Source organism: Gobio gobio, assembly GCF_949357685.1.
Source record: "Gobio gobio genome assembly, chromosome: 12".
NCBI lineage: Eukaryota > Metazoa > Chordata > Actinopteri > Cypriniformes > Gobionidae > Gobio > Gobio gobio.
Window position 1 is genome coordinate 11,326 of NC_137105.1, and position 21,278 is coordinate 32,603.

Sequence of the window (21,278 nt, forward strand, 5' to 3'; positions counted from 1 at the left end):
GTAGCTCATTGACACGTGTCATGCTGCGTTCACACCAAACGCGAATAGAGCGTCAATGAATGCATTCGCGCGTCCGCGGCGAATTGGACGCGCGTAGAAATCGAGAGCTGGATGCGAAATTGACGCGCGTTCAAGGTACTCATAAAATATGAAATATGTCATAAAAAACCACTCTGCCTCTTTTCATTTTAATTTAAAATATATATTAAGCATTAATAGCCACACAAATGTGGTCCAGGTAACTCCTACATTATCTTCACTGCATGTATATTTAAATATCCTTAAAATATAAAGTTATGAAACTTCTCTTTGCCCTCAGTCAAAACGATTTGGCAGACAACAAATTATATATTCATGAGAGCAAAGATCGCCCGTTAGATCTACACAAGATGCACCACTACAGGACATCAGAGCCAGCGGCAGACGGCAGAAGGACTGGCCGAGGAAAGGCTGCTCTCGCCGGGGTTATGAGCGCTGATTGCCCGGTGATCGCCTGGATCTCACAATTCCAAAAACACACGATTTTTTTTTTAAATAGGCGCTCTCTTTAAAAATAAACCTCAGATTTGAGCTTTAAACAACTACATTGTCACCTGAAAAAGTCTTAAAACTAAATTTTGTGACACTAGTATTTTTAAATTATGCAGGGTTTCTCATCACATCACTTTACCACATGACCGCAGTGAGCAGGCTCCTGATTGGTTAACGTGCCGCGAATTGAAGCCAAAGTTCAAATTTTTCAACTCGGGCGTCAGACGCGAATTCGCTTCAAACGCTTGAATGCACAAAAGCACCATTCGCGTGTAACGCGCAAGCAGATACAGATCACAAGAGCAGATGACAGCTCTCTGTCGAGACAAGAATAGTTCTGAGTCAAACCGCTCAAGCCATTGTCAACTGCAAAGTCGTCACTGCGGTCACTACTGTTGAAATAAAACGCTTTCATTGCGCGAAAACGTCACTGTTATTTTATATAAAATGTAAGCTGTGCGTTTTGTCCATCAATCAGATAAAGTGGCCTCTGATAATAGCAACAGTAGACACCGGCGCACTCTTTCACAATCATCAGAAGGAGAATGACCCGTATAAAGAGAACAAAGAGGGCTTTTCTGTCTATTCCGTGAAGAAAAGTTAGTTTAGGATTAGTTAGAAAAGGGCATGATATTTTGAGTTTTAGCAGATCTTGTTCTTTTCTTGCTCCGTTTTCCTTATTTGTAATATCCGTAAAACAAGCCTTGTTCATATTTTCAAACTAAGGTTGATACAATCCACACCCTGTTTGCCAGAAGCAAGTTCACAACAGGTATTGTGTCGTTTTGTAAGATACATTAGTGTTTAAGCCAGATGAATTTTTAATATTATGTTTATTTATTGTACATCTGAAAAGTATAAAGTTGATAGAGATTTGATGTAGAGTCAAGCGCTGTGTGAACCTGAAAACACACTGCATTGTGAGGACAGACAGGTTTACTAGGACACTGTAGTGTATTAGTTATAGAGGAAACACTGGGGCATGAGTGTGTGAACCTGAAAACACACTGCATTGTGAGGACAGACAGGTTTACTAGGACACTGTAGTGTATTAGTTATAGAGGAAACACTGGGGCATGAGTGTGTGAACCTGAAAACACACTGCATTGTGAGGACAGACAGGTTTACTAGGACACTGTAGTGTATTAGTTATAGAGGAAACACTGGGGCATGAGTGTGTGAAACTGAAAACACACTGCATTGTGAGGACAGACAGGTTTACTAGGACACTGGAGTGTATTAGTTATAGAGGAAACACTGGGGCATGAGTGTGTGAACCTGAAAACACACTGCATTGTGAGGACAGACAGGTTTACTAGGACACTGTAGTGTATTAGTTATAGAGGAAACACTGGGGCATGAGTGTGTGAAACTGAAAACACACTGCATTGTGAGGACAGACAGGTTTACTAGGACACTGGAGTGTATTAGTTATAGAGGAAACACTGGGGCATGAGTGTGTGAAACTGAAAACACACTGCATTGTGAGGACAGACAGGTTTACTAGGACACTGTAGTGTATTAGTTATAGAGGAAACACTGGGGCATGAGTGTGTGAACCTGAAAACACACTGCATTGTGAGGACAGACAGGTTTACTAGGACACTGTAGTGTATTAGTTATAGAGGAAACACTGGGGCATGAGTGTGTGAACCTGAAAACACACTGCATTGTGAGGACAGACAGGTTTACTAGGACACTGTAGTGTATTAGTTATAGAGGAAACACTGGGGCATGAGTGTGTGAACCTGAAAACACACTGCATTGTGAGGACAGACAGGTTTACTAGGACACTGTAGTGTATTAGTTATAGAGGAAACACTGGGGCATGAGTGTGTGAAACTGAAAACACACTGCATTGTGAGGACAGACAGGTTTACTAGGACACTGGAGTGTATTAGTTATAGAGGAAACACTGGGGCATGAGTGTGTGAAACTGAAAACACACTGCATTGTGAGGACAGACAGGTTTACTAGGACACTGTAGTGTATTAGTTATAGAGGAAACACTGGGGCATGAGTGTGTGAACCTGAAAACACACTGCATTGTGAGGACAGACAGGTTTACTAGGACACTGTAGTGTATTAGTTATAGAGGAAACACTGGGGCATGAGTGTGTGAACCTGAAAACACACTGCATTGTGAGGACAGACAGGTTTACTAGGACACTGTAGTGTATTAGTTATAGAGGAAACACTGGGGCATGAGTGTGTGAACCTGAAAACACACTGCATTGTGAGGACAGACAGGTTTACTAGGACACTGTAGTGTATTAGTTATAGAGGAAACACTGGGGCATGAGTGTGTGAAACTGAAAACACACTGCATTGTGAGGACAGACAGGTTTACTAGGACACTGTAGTGTATTAGTTATATAGGGAACAGAATGCCTTCAGAGTAACCCATGTTTATTCAGTTTGTTTCAAAAACTACATGTCTAGGTTTAGTCTTATTTTGCAGCTTCTTGAGCTCCAGCGAGTGTCTTACAGCCGTGTTTCTTTTCATCCTCTCCTTTACAGATGAACACAGATGTTGCCTCCACTGAGATATTTACACCCTGTTTGCCAGAAGCAAGTTCAGAACAGGTATTGTGTCGTTTTGTAAGATACATTAGTGTTTAAGCCAGTTTGTTTTTTAATATTTTATTTAGTACAGTATCTGAGCACTGGACTTTTGGTTAAATTTTGCAATTAATCCGCAAATCACATGTTCTGAACTGTGGGTCATTTATCAACAGTGCGTAGAAAAGGTTTTATATTTTGTCCTACGAATGAAATTTAGAATGGGCCTAAGTACATTAAAATCTGTATTTATCAAACATGCGCACCACAGTTCTTACGCACATGAGTAAGCACTCAATGTTGATAAATCCCACATGTGCAATTCTTGTTCACAGTCATAAGCATTCGGAAACGCCTCCAATCAACCATATATGGGGACAACACTCCCTTTAAAAATCACGTGATTGTGTTTTTTCCTCACTGCAATTGTGGCGAAGAAGAGGAACTTCACAAACACAGAAGGAGTTGCGCAACGACGTTTAACAACAACAAATTTGCATCACAAATGATTTGCATGTTAACAGAATGAAACCCTTTTCTATTTACATCATCAAATTCATTGGTGATGGGGCTTTTATGGCGATAGCATTTTATTCCAGCTTGTTGAGGATTTCGGTAAGGGAACTGGATGTAGGTTGGGTCCAAGGAAATAAATTACATTTTTCACAGCTGTCTTTTATAGGGTTTGACAAAAATTACACATCTTGTTTAAAACTACAAAAATGAGACATTGAGTGTTTTATAATGAAAGGAAACAGGACATATGTGATCTGCTTAATGCAAACTGTCTTAAATGCTTTTTATGTGTAGTGTCGCTGTTCTAGCACTAGATTCTCAGCGTAAGCGTGCTCAGAGGTGTGCTTATATTTACACACTTTTCTACGTCCAAGTTCAAGTTGTTAGATCCCACACTTTGCGTGAAACTGTTCTTTTACGCACTCACTACGCACAGATCTGTGTGTACGCACCGTTGATAAATGAGGGCCCTGGTCTGTGCGATCACAGGTCACTGCAGTGTGACTATGACAGATGATTGTCAAACCCAGTTTGAATGCAGTGATTGGATAACATTATACTGTAGAAAAAAATTGTCTATTCTTATGATTCCTGAAATAATTAAATTATGCTGCAAATATTACTAATAAAATGTAATAATTTATTTAAATGTTACACATCAATCTTTTTATTTTTATCTGACTGTCAGCTAATAAATGTGTGCTGATGGTTCGAGTACTGTTGTTTGACATCGGGCAGCTCATGATCCGGTGTTTTCAGCTGCGTTCACAGTAAATGAGCTGTTCTGAGATGCTGTATCATGAGCTGTACGTGTGTAAATAAACTCAGCGCTGCGTAGGGCTGGCCGATAAAACGATAACGATATGTATCACGATAGACACGTAACCGATATCAATAAAAATGCGTTCGAGGTTGAGAAGCAAGTTTGGTTGCATGAACAAAGGCACTCGCTCTCTGGTAACCTAGCAACGTAGGGCGTGCCCTGCTAACAGCCAATCATGTAACAGTATCCTGTCTGGTTGCGGCATATCGTTGTCTCGTGTTGGACTCTTCAGTAACAGAACCGGCGTGGAGTGACCAGTGGAAAATGAGTGCCGTGGCGAGCGAGGAAATTGTTGATAAAACAGGAGAACAAGTCAGCTCGCTAGTATGGCAGTTTTTTAGATTTTATAAGTCTGAACATTTTTTAAATATTAAACATTTCACACTGCAATGCTTTCTTGTTTTTAGTGATGGAAGTGCTGAACATCGTGGGAACATCGACTGATATGAAGAAAAAGCAGAAGTGGCTGCTGTGATTGGGCATTTTGTTTCATCTGACATGCATTAACTGTAGTTGATGTTTCAAATATCTGCATCTGTGGCAAGATAACCAAAATGTATTGCTGTTCACATTGACTGTTTTAAAGCTCTTCAAAATATTAAATTCAAAACATTAACATGGTTAAAACTTGTGACTTTTTTTAAAAACTTGCTCAACTGCTTATTTGCCACCTCTCAGAAGCCTCTTTAATGAAGGGGAGGTATTGTTTCTTTAGAACCCGCGAGGATGTTTCAGTAAAACTTGCAAAGACTATCCGGAGGCAGTCATGCTTCTAATCCAACCACTGTAGCACTACTACAGTATCACTCTAATGGTTTGAATATTTCAAAGGGTTAATTCACCCAAAAATATAATTTACTCTCCCTCATGTCGTTCCAAACCCATAAGACTTTCATTCATCTTTAGCACACAAATGAAGATATGTTTTATGAAATCTGAGAGATTTCTGTCCTTCCATTGAAAGTCTGTTCAACCAAAACTCTGAGGCTTCAAAACGTTCATAAAGAGATGGTCAAATAAATCCATATGAATGGAGGGGGTTAATCCAGTCTTCTGATGAGACACCAGGGGTGTCTAAAGTCGGTCCTGAAGGGCCACTGTCCTGTCCTGCAGAGTACAGCTCCAACCCCTATCAAACACAGCTAAATCAGCTCATCAAGGCATACAGAAGCTTCCGGGCAGGAGTGTTGAGGCAAGATGGAGCTGAACTCTGCAGGACAGTGGCCCTCCAGAACCGAGTTTGGACACCCCTGCTCTGTGCTAAAGCAGCTGTAGCTGGTGTCATCTCCTCATTCTGACATTAAAGGCTTCACTTTCAGTCGAGCATGGTATGATCACTATACATGACTCCCAGTGTAATCAACAAAGATTCCCAGACTGCACCTGTGGCAGCGGCAGAAGGCATGCTTCATGACACTACACTCTGTGATGTTGATATGGGTGCAGTCTTCTCTTTTCTCTCTGTAAAGATTTGATAGTGCGCTGGTTATGTGACCCATTAGCTGGACATGTTTGTGATGGGGAGCACTATTACTACTGTCAGTGAGAGTAACCCAGCTGCTAACTCAGCAGTGAGTGACCCAAAACCTAGTCGTCATAGTGAAAACCACCCAACAAAAAGGACTGAACCCAGCATACAGGTGCTGGTCATATATAATTAGAATATCATCAAAAAGTTTATTTATTTCACTAATTCCATTCAAAAAGTGAAACTTGTCTATTATATTCATTAATTACACACAGACTGATATATTTCAAATAAATCCCAAATTCGGTATCTCAGAAAATTTGAATATTACTTAAGACCAATACAAATCTCGGCCAACTGAAAAGTATGAACATGAAAAGTATGAGCATGTCCAGCACTCAATCCTTAGCTGAGGCTGGTTTTGCCTGAATTACTGCAGCAATGCGGCGTGGCATGAAGTCGATCAGTCTGTGGCACTGCTCAGGTGTTATGAGAGCCCAGGTTGCTCTGATAGTGGCCTTCAGCTCTTCTACATTGTTGGGTCTGGCATATCGCATCTTCCTCTTCACAAAACCCCAGAGATGTTCTATGGGGTTAAGGTCAGGCGAGTTTGCTGGCCAATTAAGAACAGGGAGACCATGGTTCTTAAACCAGGTACTGGTTGCTTTGGCACTGTGTGCTGGTCCCAGTCCTGCTGGAAAATGAAATCCGCATCTCCATAAAAGTTGGTCAGCAGCAGGAAGCATGAAGTGCTCTAAAACGTCCTGGTATACGGCTGCGTTGACCTTTGACCTCAGAAAACACAGTGGACCAACACCAGCAGATGACATGGCACACCAAACCATCACTGACTGTGGAAACTTTACACTGGACCTCAAGCAACGTGGCTTGTGTGCCTCTCCTCTCTTCCTCCAGACTCTGGGACCCTGATTGACTTCATCAGAGAACATAACTTTGGCCACTCAGCAGCTCCAGTCCTTTTTGTCTTTAGCCCAGGCGAGACGCTTCTGACGCTGTCTGTTGGTCAAGAGTGCGACAGCTGAAACCCATGTCTTGCATACGTCTGGTTCTTGAAGCACTGACTCCAGCTGCAGTCCACTCTTTGTGAATCTCCCCCACATTTTTGAATGGGTTTTGTTTCACAATCCTCTCCAGGGTGCGGTTATCCCTATTGCTTGTACACTTTTTTCTAGCACATCTTTTCCTTCCCTTCGCCTCTCTATTAATGTGCTTGGACACAGAGCTCTGAGAACAGCCAGCCTCTTTTGCAATGACCTTTTGTGTCTTGCCCTCCTTGTGTGTCAATGGTTGTCTTCTGGACAGCTGTCAGGTCAGCTTCTTCCCCATGATTGTGTGGCCTACAGAACTAGACTGAGAGACCATTTAAAGGCCTTTGCAGGTGTTTTGAGTTCATCAGCTGATTAGAGTGTCTTCAATATTCAACCTTTTCACAATATTCTCATTTTCTGAGATTCTGAATTTGGGATTTCCCTTAGTTGTCAGTTATAATCATCAACATTAAAAGAAATAAACATTTGAAATATATCAGTCTGTGTGTAATGAATGAATAAAATATACACGTTTCACTTTTTGAATGGAATTAGTGAAATAAATAAACTTTTTGATGATATTCTAATTATATGACCAGCACTTTATAATATAATCCAAACAATAAACCTTAAAGCTAAAGGTCTGTTTTGGTTTCATGGGTGATATCAGAGTACAAACCTTTCTGGCTTCGTTTTTGTGTAGTGATAATTAACGTTCATGTCAAAGACATCTCACAGTCCCAGTAAACCCATCTGTCTTTGCAGTGCAGTGTGTAGTCATGTTTCGTTGTATATGCTAATGAACTGTGAGGTCATTGTGACATCACATAGTCCTTGTAAACCCTTTGTCCTCATAATCCTGGTTTTTGTCTTCTAGGACACACGTCCTTGTAAGTCAGCAAAAAATCAGGGTGCCATGTATCATGTTTTATAAAGTTTAAATAAATAATAAAGTTTGTGTTTTGAACCCAGGATTTTTTTAAAGCATTTCCATTTTTATTTGAAAGCTCTAGCATTAAAGGAAGTCATAGTCCCCCTAAACCACCTTTTTTTCTGGTTTGAAGAAATTGTCCTTATAAGTCATGCTAACCTGTATGTGTGTGTGTGTGTGTGTGTGTGTGTGTGTGGAGAGTGTGTGTGTGTGTGTGTGTGTGTGTGTGTGTGTGTGTGTGTGGAGAGTGTGTGTGTGTGTGTGTGTGTGTGTGTGTGTGTGTGTGTGTGTGTGTGTGGTGTGTGTGTGTGTGTGTGTGTGTGTGTGTGTGTGTGTGTGTGTGTGTGTGTGGAGAGTGTGTGTGTGTGTGTGTGTGTGTGTGTGTGTGTGTGGAGTGTGTGTGTGTGTGTGTGTGGAGAGTGTGGACTGGTAATCATCACGTTATGGGGACAAAATGTCCCCACAAAGATAGCAATATCCGAAATCCTCATCCTTGTGGGGACATTTTTAGGTCCCCATGAGGAAAACATCTTATAAATCAGACTAAGTGATGTTTTTTGAAATGTAAAATTGCAGAATGTCTCCTGTGAGGGTTAGGTTTAGGGGCAGGGGCAGTGTAGGGGGATAGAATATACGGTATGTACGGTATAAAAACCATTACGCCTATGGAAAGTCCCCATAAAAGATGAAAACCAAACATGTGTGTGTGTGTGTGTGTGTGTGTGTGTGTGTGTGTGTGTGTGTGTGTGTGTGTGTGTGTGGAGAGTGTGTGTGTGTGTGTGTGTGTGTGTGTGTGGAGAGTGTGTGTGTGTGTGTGTGTGTGTGTGTGTGTGTGTGTGGAGAGTGTGTGTGTGTGTGTGTGTGTGTGTGTGTGTGTGGGGGGGGGGGGGGGAGAGTGTGTGTGTGTGTGTGTGTGTGTGTGGAGAGTGTGTGTGTGTGTGTGTGTGTGTGTGTGTGTGTGTGTGTGTGGAGAGAGAGTGTGTGTGTGGAGAGAGTGTGTGTGTGTGTGGAGAGAGTGTGTGTGTGGAGAGAGTGTGTGTGTGTGTGTGTGTGGAGAGAGTGTGTGTGTGTGTGTGTGTGGAGAGAGTGTGTGTGTGTGTGTGGAGAGAGTGTGTGTGTGTGTGTGTGTGTGGAGAGAGTGTGTGTGTGTGTGTGTGTGTGTGTGTGTGTGTGTGTGTGTGTGTGTGTGTGTGTGTGTGTGTGTGTGTGTGTGTGGAGAGAGTGTGTGTGGAGAGAGTGTGTGTGGAGAGAGTGTGTGTGGAGAGAGAGAGTAGGCCTACGGGTTTTTTTTTGCGCATGCGCGGGTTGTGAGCGCGTTGTTGATGTTAGAGCTCCGTCGAATTGATTCATAATCCTTGATTTTCTCCTTATCACTCGCTTACAAACGATTATTTTCTATTATTTACAGCGTGTGAATATATCTCCGATACGATTCTCTATAAAAAACAATCGGATTGCTTTGATATCACTACTTATATCCGAACTTCCGCTACTAACCGTAGCCCGCTAGCATTGCACGCGTGGAACTTATTTACACCGGTAGCCCGCTAGCATTGCACGCGTGGAACTTATTTACACCGGTAGCCCGCTAGCATTGCACGCGTGGTAGCTTATTTACACCGGTAGCCCGCTAGCATTGCACGCGTGGTAGCTTATTTACACCGGTCACCACTGAAACCGACAATTCGTCATCGCAGCACATCTGCTACAATGACGAATAACTCGGATGTGTGTCTAATGTTACCTTTGAGTGCAGGCGAGGACACGTTCGAGCTGCATTCGGTGCAGTTGGAGTTGGAGTCGTTGGAGAAGCAGATTCGCGATCTACTAGAGAGACAAGCCGTGCTGAGAGAGCGACGATCAGCGCTTGAAACATCACGCGCCGATGCGGTTAGTAACCTCTTGACTCCGACCTCGTCTACTCCGTGTGTTTCTCTGCACAGGACCAAAGCACCCAGGACGCGATCATCATCCCTGGTTTCGTTCACTCCGGCGCCGACACGACCCTGGGTGCTTCCACAGCGGAAGACGCGAGCCAGGACCAGAGCGAGGACCTCTCCGCCCCTCCCGGTCTTTGAGATCTCCACCCGGAACCGCTTCTCCCCTCTTCGCGAGACGGAACGCGACGCTGTGGTCATCGGTACTTCCATCGTCCGACATGTCCACGCTACCTCAGGTAAAGGCAAGGTTATCACTCACTGCTTTCCTGGTGCTCGTGTTCTCGATGTCGCTGCGCAGGTTCCCGAGATCCTGAACGGTGACGAGCGCATCGGAGCTGTCGTGCTGCACGCGGGAACGAACGACACCAGGCTGCGGCAGACGGAGGTTCTGAAGAAGGACTACAGGAGCCTGATCGAGACGGTGCGCAGAACATCGCCTGAAGCAACGATCATCGTGTCCGGACCGCTTCCCACGTACCGACTAGGACATGAAAAGTTCAGTAGATTATTTGCTCTAAATGAATGGTTAATGTCATGGTGTAATGAACAGAAGCTGCTCTTTGTAAATAATTGGAATCTGTTTTGGGAGCGACCTAGGCTCTTCCGTCCTGATGGCCTTCACCCCAGCAGAATCGGAGCGGCTCTTCTGTCGGACAACATCTCCAGAGCGCTGCACACCGCCATATGACTAGTAAGTCAAAGTCCAAATCACAGTATTTGCTGTCCTAACTTAACTGACATAAGTACCAATGTAGAACATTATATAGAAACTGTGTCTGAACATAACTGTGTAGAACATTATATAGAAACTGTGTCTGAACATAACTGTGTAGAACATTATGTGAAGTTCAAAACATAATTTCGGGAGGAGTGAACCCATGTAATCTTTCAATTAGCAACGTACACAAACGCAAATTCGGGAGGAGTGAACCCATCTAATCTTTCAATCAACTGCTAAGCATATAAGCAGCCTCCTACCTCCTTCAGGCATCAGTCGTTTGCAGCCCTCATCAAAAAAGAAGTGGCTTCCGGCTTCATGATTGGTCCGTTCAATTGCCCCCCCTTCGAACTTTTCCGCATTAATCCTATAGGGATAGCCACCAGGAAATTCTCAGGCAAAAAACGTATCATAATTGACCTTTCTTCCCCACATGGAAAAAATCAACCAAGTATCAACAGCTTAATCCCACTAGAAGAATTCTCACTGCAATATCATGACATAGACCAAGCTATCAATCTCATCAAACACGCCGGCAACGCAGCCTGGCTCGCAAAGGTCGATATTACTTCAGCTTTCAAGGTCATGCCCATCCACCCTGATTTCTGGCATCTATTCGGCATTCGTTGGCGCGAACAATTTTACTTCGCGGTCCGTTTGACTTTCGGCTGCAAAAGCAGCCCGAAAATATTCGATACCCTATCTGAAGCTCTCTGCTGGATCCTACAAAACAACTACGCCATTCCCTTCCTCATTCATCTTCTCGATGATTTTCTCATAATCTCCCCCAGCCAGTTTCCCCCAGCAGAACACCTAACCATTGTCCAAAAAGTCTTCTCACAGTTAGGAGTCCCCCTCTCCCCAGAGAAAACCTTGGGCCCTTCTACATCTTTGGAATTCCTGGGAATCAATCTCGATTCCGTGAAATTCCAAGCTTCTCTTCTCAAGGAGAAGATAGACCGAATAATCGCCATTTCTCTAAACTTGCTAGAAGCCCCCCATTGCAGCAAACGCGACTTGCTTTCTCTTCTAGGGCATTTAAACTACGCCATGCGGATAATTCCGCAAGGCAGACCGTTCATTTCACATCTTTTGACTCTCGCTACCGCAGCCCAAGGTCTCGATGACCTAGTCGTACTAAATCCCCCTTGTCGTTCAGATCTCAAACTCTGGACTACATTCCTAAAGCAATGGAACGGGCTCACTTTCTTCTATGACAATTTTTTGTCCCAAGCCAGTGACCTCAATCTTTTCACAGACGCTGCCCCATCCATAGGTTTCGGAGGTTACTACGAAGGGCATTGGTTTGCCTCAACATGGCCACCTGAGCTAACTCTTTCCCCCCATTCCGACCAATCGATCGCGCTGTTTGAGCTGTATCCCATAATCGTAGCAGCCCATTTGTGGGGCTCGAACTGGTCATCAAAAACCATTTCCTTTTTCTGCGACAACCAAACAATAGTTCACTGCATAAATAAAGGCCGTTCTAATGCGCCAAAAATTATGCCCCTACTGAGACGCCTCATTTGGACATCCGCCTGTAACCAATTCATCGTAAAAGCTGAATATATCCCAGGCCACAAAAACCAAATCGCTGACGCTCTTTCTCGCTTTCTTTTCCAGAAATTCAGAACATTGGTTCCAGAATCAGACTACAACCCGACACCAGTTCCTCCCTATTCAGAGCTCATATTCCCATAGGCCACCCCCTCAGTCATCTTCACACCCTTTCCATGGAATCAATATTACAAGCCGTTTCCCCAAGAACTCTTCAATCCTACTGGACAGCCTGGAATTCCTTTAAAAACTTTCATTTAATTTACAATTTAGCTTTCCCAGATTTTTCCCTCCTCTCTATAACTTCTTTCATTTCCCACATGAACAGTTCCAAATCCATTCAGCCAGGATCCATTAAAGTCTACCTCAGCGGCATACATTTTTTGTTCAAAATCATCTATGGCCATGAGTGCCCCGCCATCTCAAATCCCCAGACATCCCTTCTTATTAAAGGCCTACAAAAAACTCACCCCACCAAACCCGATACCAGACAACCTCTTACCATCGACCTCCTAGGCAAATGCCTGACTACCATCCGCTCCGGGATTTTCCCTCCGAACATAACCAGAACCCTGGACGCCATGTTCATTTTAGCTTTTTTTGGCTTTCTTCGAGTTTCAGAATTTACAATCAATTCCACTTTCAATCCAGCTATTCATCCAACCGTCTTAGATCTTCATATTTTAAACCATGACACAATTCGATTCAACATCAAACAGAGTAAAACCGACCAATTGAAACGTGGCCACCCAGTCTTCATTTTCAAACTACCAACACCCATTCAGCCCTATCAGTCCCTTGCCACATTCCTATCTCAGAGGCATTCACAAATCAATTCTCCGCTCGAACCTTTATTTCTCGACGAGAATAACCACCCGGCATCCAGACATTGGTTCCAGAGAAAACTAAAAACCATCCTCGCCAGATCAGGAATTCCTATTAAACACTTTTCCTCCCACTCGTTCCGCATAGGAGCAGCTACCACAGCTGCACAGAAAGGCCTATCGGAAACCCAGATTAAAATGCTAGGTCGTTGGACCTCCCAAGCTTTCGAATCCTACGTAAGATCGAACCTCTTCCACATCAGACAAGCCCACCAAACTCTCACATCCTCATAAATCTCGCTGCTTACCAAGCCCCGCAGGGTATTCATACATCTGGTTGCAGTGAGGGCCCTCCCGTTCAATTGGGCTTGCTACCTACGCATGGCGTTGGGCTCTCCCGTTTGAATCGCAGTGTGGGCCCCCCCAACCAAGATGCAACGCAGGCTCTCCCGTTCGAATCGCAGTGTGGGCCCTCCCGTTCGCTTAACACAGGAGCTTCATGTCCTATTTTTACCGTGGGCTCCCAATCCGAATCGCAGTGAGGGCTCTCCCGTTCGAATTGCAGTGTGAGTCTTTATTGTTCGGGTGCAGTGGGGGCTCTCCCTTTCCGAATCGCAGTGTGAGCCTTCAGTTTTTCTATCTTGAGGGCTCTCCCGTTCGGATTGCAGTGAGGGCTCTCCCTTCCGAACAGCGGACTGGAGGAACCCGATATTCGTCCTTCGGTAGTTGCGGGCCGGCGTGTTCTCGTGCGGTGCGGGCCCTCGCCTCAGAGGGAGGGAAGCACTGCGTCAAATTTCTCATCGTAGGCTCTCTCTTTCTGTGGCAGAGGGAGTGGTTATCGCTCGGGAGCAGTTTTGGCCCGCTTCTCCAGGGATTAGGACCTCCTTCCTCACTCGTGACATTAGGGGCCCCCTGTTATTCCAACCCGGGGGGGTCCCATGTCATGAATGCTAAGGCAGGACATACTCCATCTCCACCACGCTTCTTCCTCCAGTCCAAACGCTGCTCCCGCAGGAGCAACTAGGAGCGTCACTGCCGCAGCAGTGCTCGCCCACGACCCAGGTCGATAAATGCAGCAGCAAGATACACCAAACTAGACTTGCTTCCTACACTATTACATCAATACACATTTTCAGCTTCTCGTCACCTCTCGTCATTCAATTTTTACTCTTTTGGGGGGCCTTCCGTAATCAAACTGAAACTCCAGAGCAAATACTGCCATCAACTCCACTCACACATTACCAGCTTGCTGTCTTAAATCTAATTTGCACTTTTTGGGGGGTAAATCTAAGCTTGAGTGGAAGCGGCTTCCTCGAGCCCCTCCACCGCGGACAGCAAGCCAAATACGCTTAAAAATCTTATCAGCTAAAGAGTATATGGGTAAACGAACTCGTGAAGTGAAGTTCAAAACATAATTTCGGGAGGAGTGAACCCATGTAATCTTTCAATTAGCAACGTACACAAACGCAAATTCGGGAGGAGTGAACCCATCTAATCTTTCAATCAACTGCTAAGCATATAAGCAGCCTCCTACCTCCTTCAGGCATCAGTCGTTTGCATCCCTCCACCTCCCCAACTCCACCTACTTACATTCATGTTTACCTTTCTCTTCTTCCTAGCACTAGTAGTCCCTGGGGGGTAAATCTAAGCTTGAGTGGAAGCGGCTTCCTCGAGCCCCTCCACCGCGGACAGCAAGCCAAATACGCTTAAAAATCTTATCAGCTAAAGAGTATATGGGTAAACGAACTCGTGAAATAGAAACTGTGTCTATTGCTCGTTTAGTGAGGTCAAACATTAAATCTACTGTAAGATCTAGGAAAAATCTAATTGTGATTAAACCAGAAAATCTCAATATTAGTGAACAAAAACAATGCTGTCCAAACTTAACTGACATAAGTACCAATGTAGAACATTATATAGAAACTGTGTCTGAACATAACTGTGTAGAACATTATATAGAAACTGTGTCTATTCCTCGTTTAGTGAGGTCAAACATTAAATCTACTGTAGGATCTAGGAAAAATCTAATTGTGATTAAACCAGAAAATCTCAATATTAGTGAACAAAAACAATTTCTAAAACTAGGTCTTCTAAACATTAGATCGCTCACACCTAAGGCGGTTATTGTAAATGAAATGGTCACAGATAATAGTTTCGATGTACTTTGCCTTACTGAAACCTGGCTTAAGCCAAATGATTATTTCGGTCTTAATGAGTCTACTCCGCCAGGATACTGTTATAAGCATGAGCCCCGTCTGATTGGTCGTGGCGGCGGTGTTGCAACAATCTATAGAGATATTCTTAATGTTACTCAGAAAACAGGTCACAGGTTTAATTCGTTTGAAGTACTAGTGCTAAATGTTACGCTATTAGATGTAAGAAAGAAATCTGTATTATCTCTAGCCTTAGCTACTGTATATAGACCTCCAGGGCCCTATGCTGATTTCCTAAAAGAGTTTGCAGACTTTCTCTCAGATCTATTGGTCAACGTCGATAAAGCATTAATTGTTGGAGATTTTAACATACACGTAGATAACACAAATGATGCATTAGGGGCTGCATTTACAGATCTATTAAACTCCTTTGGGGTCAAGCAAAACGTCACTGGTCCCACTCATCGTCTTAATCACACACTAGATTTAATTATATCACATGGAACCAACCCAACCGACATAGATATTATACCGCAAAGTGATGATGTCACTGACCATTACATGGTAACTTGCGTACTGCTGAAATCTGTCATGTTGCGCCACGTTATCGACCAGGCAGAACAATCCTTCCAACCACTATAGATAGATTCTCAAATAGCTTACCTGATCTATCTCAGCTGCTCAGTGAACCCAAACAAACAGATGAACTAGAGGAAATGGCTAGCAGTATGAGCACGATTTTATCTAGCACATTAGAAATTGTTGCACCAATTAGATTAAAAAAGGTTAGAGAGAAAACTAAAGCACCATGGTACAACAGTGCTACACGTTATCAAGAGAGAAACTCGTAACTTAGAGCGTAAATGGAAACAAACTAATTTAGAGGTCTTTAGAATCGCGTGGAAAGATAGTATGTCACGTTATAAAAAGGCCCTAAAAGCAGCCAGGGCTGAGCATCTCCGCAAAATAATAGAAAATAATCAAAATAACCCAAGGTTTTTATTTAACACCGTGGCTAGACTAACAAATAAACAAGCATCGCCTGAACAAAATATTCCGTCACAGTTTAGTAGTAATGATTTTATGAACTTCTTCACTGAGAAAATAGAAAGCATCAGAAACAAAATTGTAAATGTACAATCTTTAATGATGTCTTATGATTCAACCGCAATTATCGCCCGTCAAGAACTACTACACCGCTTTACAACTATAGGACAGGAAGAGCTAAATAAACTTATCATTGCATCTAAACCAACAACATGTTTATTAGATCCAATACCCACTAAACTACTGAAAGAGTTGTTACCTGTAGTGGAAGAGCCTCTTCTCAATATTATTAACTCGTCTTTATCTTTAGGTCATGTTCCAAGAATATTCAAGTTGGCAGTCATAAAACCTCTCATTAAGAAGCCACAATTAGATCATAATAACCTAGCAAATTACAGACCAATTTCAAATCTTCCATTTATGTCTAAAATACTAGAAAAAGTTGTGTCCGCTCAATTGTCCTCTTTCTTGCAAGAAAATGATATCTATGAAAAATTTCAATCAGGATTCAGGCCGCATCATAGCACAGAAACCGCACTCGTTAAAATCACAAATGATTTACTTCTAGCTTCTGACCAAGGCTGTATCTCAATACTAGTTCTACTCGATCTTAGTGCTGCGTTCGATACTATAGATCATAAACTACTCTTAGATCGACTTCAAAATTATACTGGTGTTCAGGGACAGGCATTAAACTGGTTTAGATCGTACTTATCAGACCGCTACCATTTTGTCTGTTTAAATGGGGAAAAATCAAAGATGACGTCAGTAGACTATGGGGTGCCGCAAGGATCCGTGTTAGGCCCTCTGCTATTCTCTATATATATGCTGCCACTTGGTAATATTATAAGAAAACATGGAATTAATTTCCACTGTTATGCTGATGACACTCAATTATATATTTCATCACGACCGGATGAAAACGCTAAATTATCTAAACTGACAGCGTGTGTTGAAGATATTAAATACTGGATGACGTGTAATTTTCTGCTATTAAATTCAGATAAAACGGAGGTGTTACTTATTGGTCCAAAAAACTGCCCACAAAACCTCGCGCAATACAATTTTACCTTGGAAGGATGTCCTGTCACTTTATCCACTACAGTAAAAGACCTTGGTGTTATATTAGACCGCAACCTGACATTCGAAAATCATATTTCATGTTACAAGAACGGCATTTTTCCATCTTAGAAACATTGCTAAGCTACGTAACATGCTATCTATTTCTGATGCAGAAAAGTTAGTTCATGCATTCATGACCTCGAGATTAGATTACTGTAATGCTTTATTAGCTGGTTGTCCTGCATCCTCAATAAATAAACTACAGTTAGTCCAAAACGCGGCTGCTAGAGTTCTTACTAGGTCAAGAAAATATGATCATATAACACCAATTTTATCATCTCTACACTGGTTACCTATTAAGTTCCGTATCAATTACAAACTATTGCTACTAACCTATAAAGCCCTAAATGGTTTAGCTCCAGTGTATCTAACGGATCTTCTATCGCCCTACAATCCATCGCGCTCTTTAAGATCACTAAACTCTAGGCTTCTGGTCATTCCTAGGATATCTAAGTCCACTAAAGGAGGGAGGGCATTTTCACATTTAGCTCCTAAACTCTGGAATAGTCTTCCTGATATTGTTCGAGGTTCAGACTCGCTGTCCCAGTTTAAAACTAGATTAAAGACGCATCTCTTTAGCCAAGCATTCACATTATAATTATCTTTTTATACTACAGTTAAATCGGATCAAAAGCATTAATATAATATTCTGAACAGCAGCTACGCTAATCATTTCCCATCTGCTTTTCTGTTGTTATCTCGGGACACTAGTCCCGAGGTAACTAGTTCGTCAGCTCCAGTTTGTATCCAGCCTCTGATGGAGACTTCAGATGCCCCTGTGATGAGACGACTCGACGCCTGTGAAGAGACGACTCAACGCCAGCGTTGTTATGGCCTAAATTAATACACGATTGATTAACTTTTTCGAACATTATTCTTTAACATTGTCTTTCTAACATTTTTACTGTACATCTATGAAATGCACTTTCTGTAAAGCTGCTTTGAAACAATGTGTATTGTGAAAAGCGCTATACAAATAAATTTGAATTGAATTGAATTGAATACGTTACATCTTATTGAATCATATAAGCTCATATTATATTTTATTGACACACTTTAATGGGTAAATTAATTTATTTACCGGACACATTAAACACAAACATATAAAGCTTTTATTTGTACACATAGCATTGAAACGATGGAGTGTGCTGTGGTTGCTTCATCTGACAGAGCTTCTTCCACAGGCTTCTGCCTGCTTTATTTTAAATAAGCACCAGATGGCGCTGTTCTCGACACTCTCGAAGCTTTGAATCTTTTCCCGAAACAGTCAGGGTAAAGCCTCACTGCTTCATGAGGCTTCATTTCCAGATCCCTACGATGTACTGTACATTTCTACAATAATAATTAAAAACAAGTGAAAACAAATACCATTAAAAGACTTCCCACTGTCATTAATTCCTAACCTCAGCAGATTCCTGACTCTCTTCCAGCACAGACTGACAATAATGAGCCAGTTCAGTTTGTGGCCATTTATACTCATGGGTTCAACCATTGACAGGAATGCACACAACCAGGAATTAAATTCACCAAACAACCCAAATCTCAATATAATAAGCTTTCTGTACATGTGCTAATTTACACATTATTATTTAACAGCCATGTACACATATTTGCTCATTGAAAACTTTTCATTTCTTTTTTAAACATTCCCCTTTATCTTCTACACTTGGTTTCTCCCACCTCCCTTGATGCACCACTGCAAATATATACAAGTTCATTCCAGAAGCTGTTATGGTTCTTTTGAATCAATCACTTTTTAAAATTGGTGAACACAGGATTGTGCAGAAAATGTGGATTTCCAGAAACAGTCAAACGTGTTCTTTTAAAATGTGCTGGTTTTAATGAAGAAAGATCTCAGCTCATAGAAGAGGCAAAGGCTTTAGGAATAAATAGGTTAACATTTATTAACTTGCTGAACAATAATTCAAAGTGGCCACTGCTTTATTAGAATATTAGAATATACATTTTTTTTAATGTAATTATTATTATAATTATTAATTATTAATTATTTTAATTTATAAAAAAGAAATTGTTTTTTAATTGATCACATCAGAAAAACATACCCGGGCAAGAGATATTGGATCAGAGAGTTTACACAACTTTGTTAACCGATTTGCCAAATATTACATTTGATGGAAACAAACACTTAGGCCTATTTACATAAGTCTCAGATTACGTAGCTATAAAGAATCAGCATTACATGACACGTCTTCCTTGACCAAGATGATATCTTGTTTGTCCAGACTTTGGCTACAGTTCAAATAGTCTAAACATCACACAGTGTGCACAATTCTATTACAGAATTCCCTTAAAAACATTTTTTTTAAAATAGTTAAACCATTTTGAATAAAGTGTTTGATTTTGCAAGAGATGTGTGACGTTCTGCGTGTGTGTGTGTGTGTGTGTGTGTGTGTGTGTGTGTGTGTGTGTGTGTGTGTGTGTGTGTGTGTGTGTGTGTGTGTGTGTGTGTGTGTGTGTGTGTGTGTGTGTGTGTGTTTTGTGGGTTTGTTTTTAGAGTTTTGAGAAATGGAGCCATAGTTTCAGAAATAAATAAAAATTGTATATTTGACCTTTGACTCAGTGATGCTCAATGCTGTCACCAGTGATGTTGGGTGATTTGAGCTTTCTCTTTTTTAAAATTAGTTTTTAATAATTCATTATTTATTTAGCATTTTAAGACAGTAATGTTTCAGATATTGTCTGTTAGAGAAGTTGAAGGATGCATAAAATTGGTCTAAAATGACGTGAATAGATTTATAGTGTTAATTTTTCCCCCCAAGGCTGTTCCTCAAACTCAAAAGAAAGTCCTTAATTCTTTGTCAGTGTTCTGGTTTCCACACTTTATCAAGTAAGAAATGTTTCTTGAGCTCCTAAAGTCATCATATTAGAATGATTTCTGATAGATATGTGGCACTGAAGACTGAATAATGCAGTTTTGCCATCACAGAAGGACTTTAAAATGATTTTTGTAAAAAAATGAAAATGTATCAAAGTAGAAATTAATTATTTTAAATTGTAATACTATTTCACAATATTCATGTTTTTGACTGTATTTTGATAAATGCAGCTTTGAGGAGCAGAAGATACTTCTTTTAAAATATACACATTATGTGAATTTGTATAGACTTGTAATTTTTAAGTGAACCACAAGATGGGGTTAGAGGATTGAAAATAAATCAGAGAACCTGTTCAATAAATCTGTTCTTTACTCTTACAGTCTAAGTTCAGAAACAAATAAACTAAACATCTTTCGTTAAGATTGGTTGAGTTTTGTTCCCTCAGATAACCAGAAATGTATTGCAGAATAATTCCATAATAAGTCCATAATAGTTCATTAATATTTTGACTTTTGACATTTTGCGTGATGGATGTAAATACTCGGTTATGCAGGTGTTTATTTTAGACGGAGATGATTAAATAAAAAAATAAAACAGATCAAACATCAGATGCTTTCAAATGTCCTCGCTGCTCATTAGCCTACTCTGTATTTATAATTCTCCAACGCAATTCATGAGATCATTTTTCTTTAGCAGAAATCTCCCTTTGGTTTGCCAATGAGTTTGAAACGGCCTATGGAAACAGTTTGGCTTCACCTTTAATGTTTTCTCTCTGTAGGTTTGCGAGTCTCGGAGCGCACGGACTGTTAACAACGGGAGCGTGCATATGATCTGTGTGCGCGTAACAGTGAATCCACAAACGCACCAACCCTGAGCACGGGACACGGGGGCGAGCAACGAGCGTTTCGCGAGCGGTGAATGTCTCAGCTCTTCTCAGAAGCTGTAGCATCGCTCGCGTGGAGTTCGGCGCGCGGAGACACGGACGTGCCCGATGGCGGGAGCGCAGCCGGGAGTTCACGCGCTCCAGCTCAAACGCGTTTCAGTGCCCGAGAGGCTGAGGACGGGTGACAAGTTCATGAAATGGGACGATGTAAGTAACATAGATGGCAGATTCAGTCAGAGTGTACTTGTGAAGCAGTGTTTGCGCGATCTGCGAGTGTACCTGTCAAAAGGTCCAATTACACAAATGCTTGTTTTCTC

The 21,278-nt window shown here is 41.8% G+C and overlaps 1 protein-coding gene across 1 annotated transcript in view; it reads left to right on the top strand.

Annotated features, from left to right (window-relative positions):
* Window positions 1–20,957: 20,957 nt before the first annotated feature.
* Window positions 20,958–21,278, top strand: part of plcb1l (phospholipase C beta 1-like) — a 110,479-nt gene continuing 110,158 nt past the window's right edge. The window contains exon 1 of the mRNA XM_079831689.1: window positions 20,958–21,168. Within this exon, the coding sequence (XP_079687815.1) occupies window positions 21,070–21,168 (99 nt within the window). The 5' untranslated portion in view covers window positions 20,958–21,069. The remainder of the gene's footprint in view (window positions 21,169–21,278) is intronic.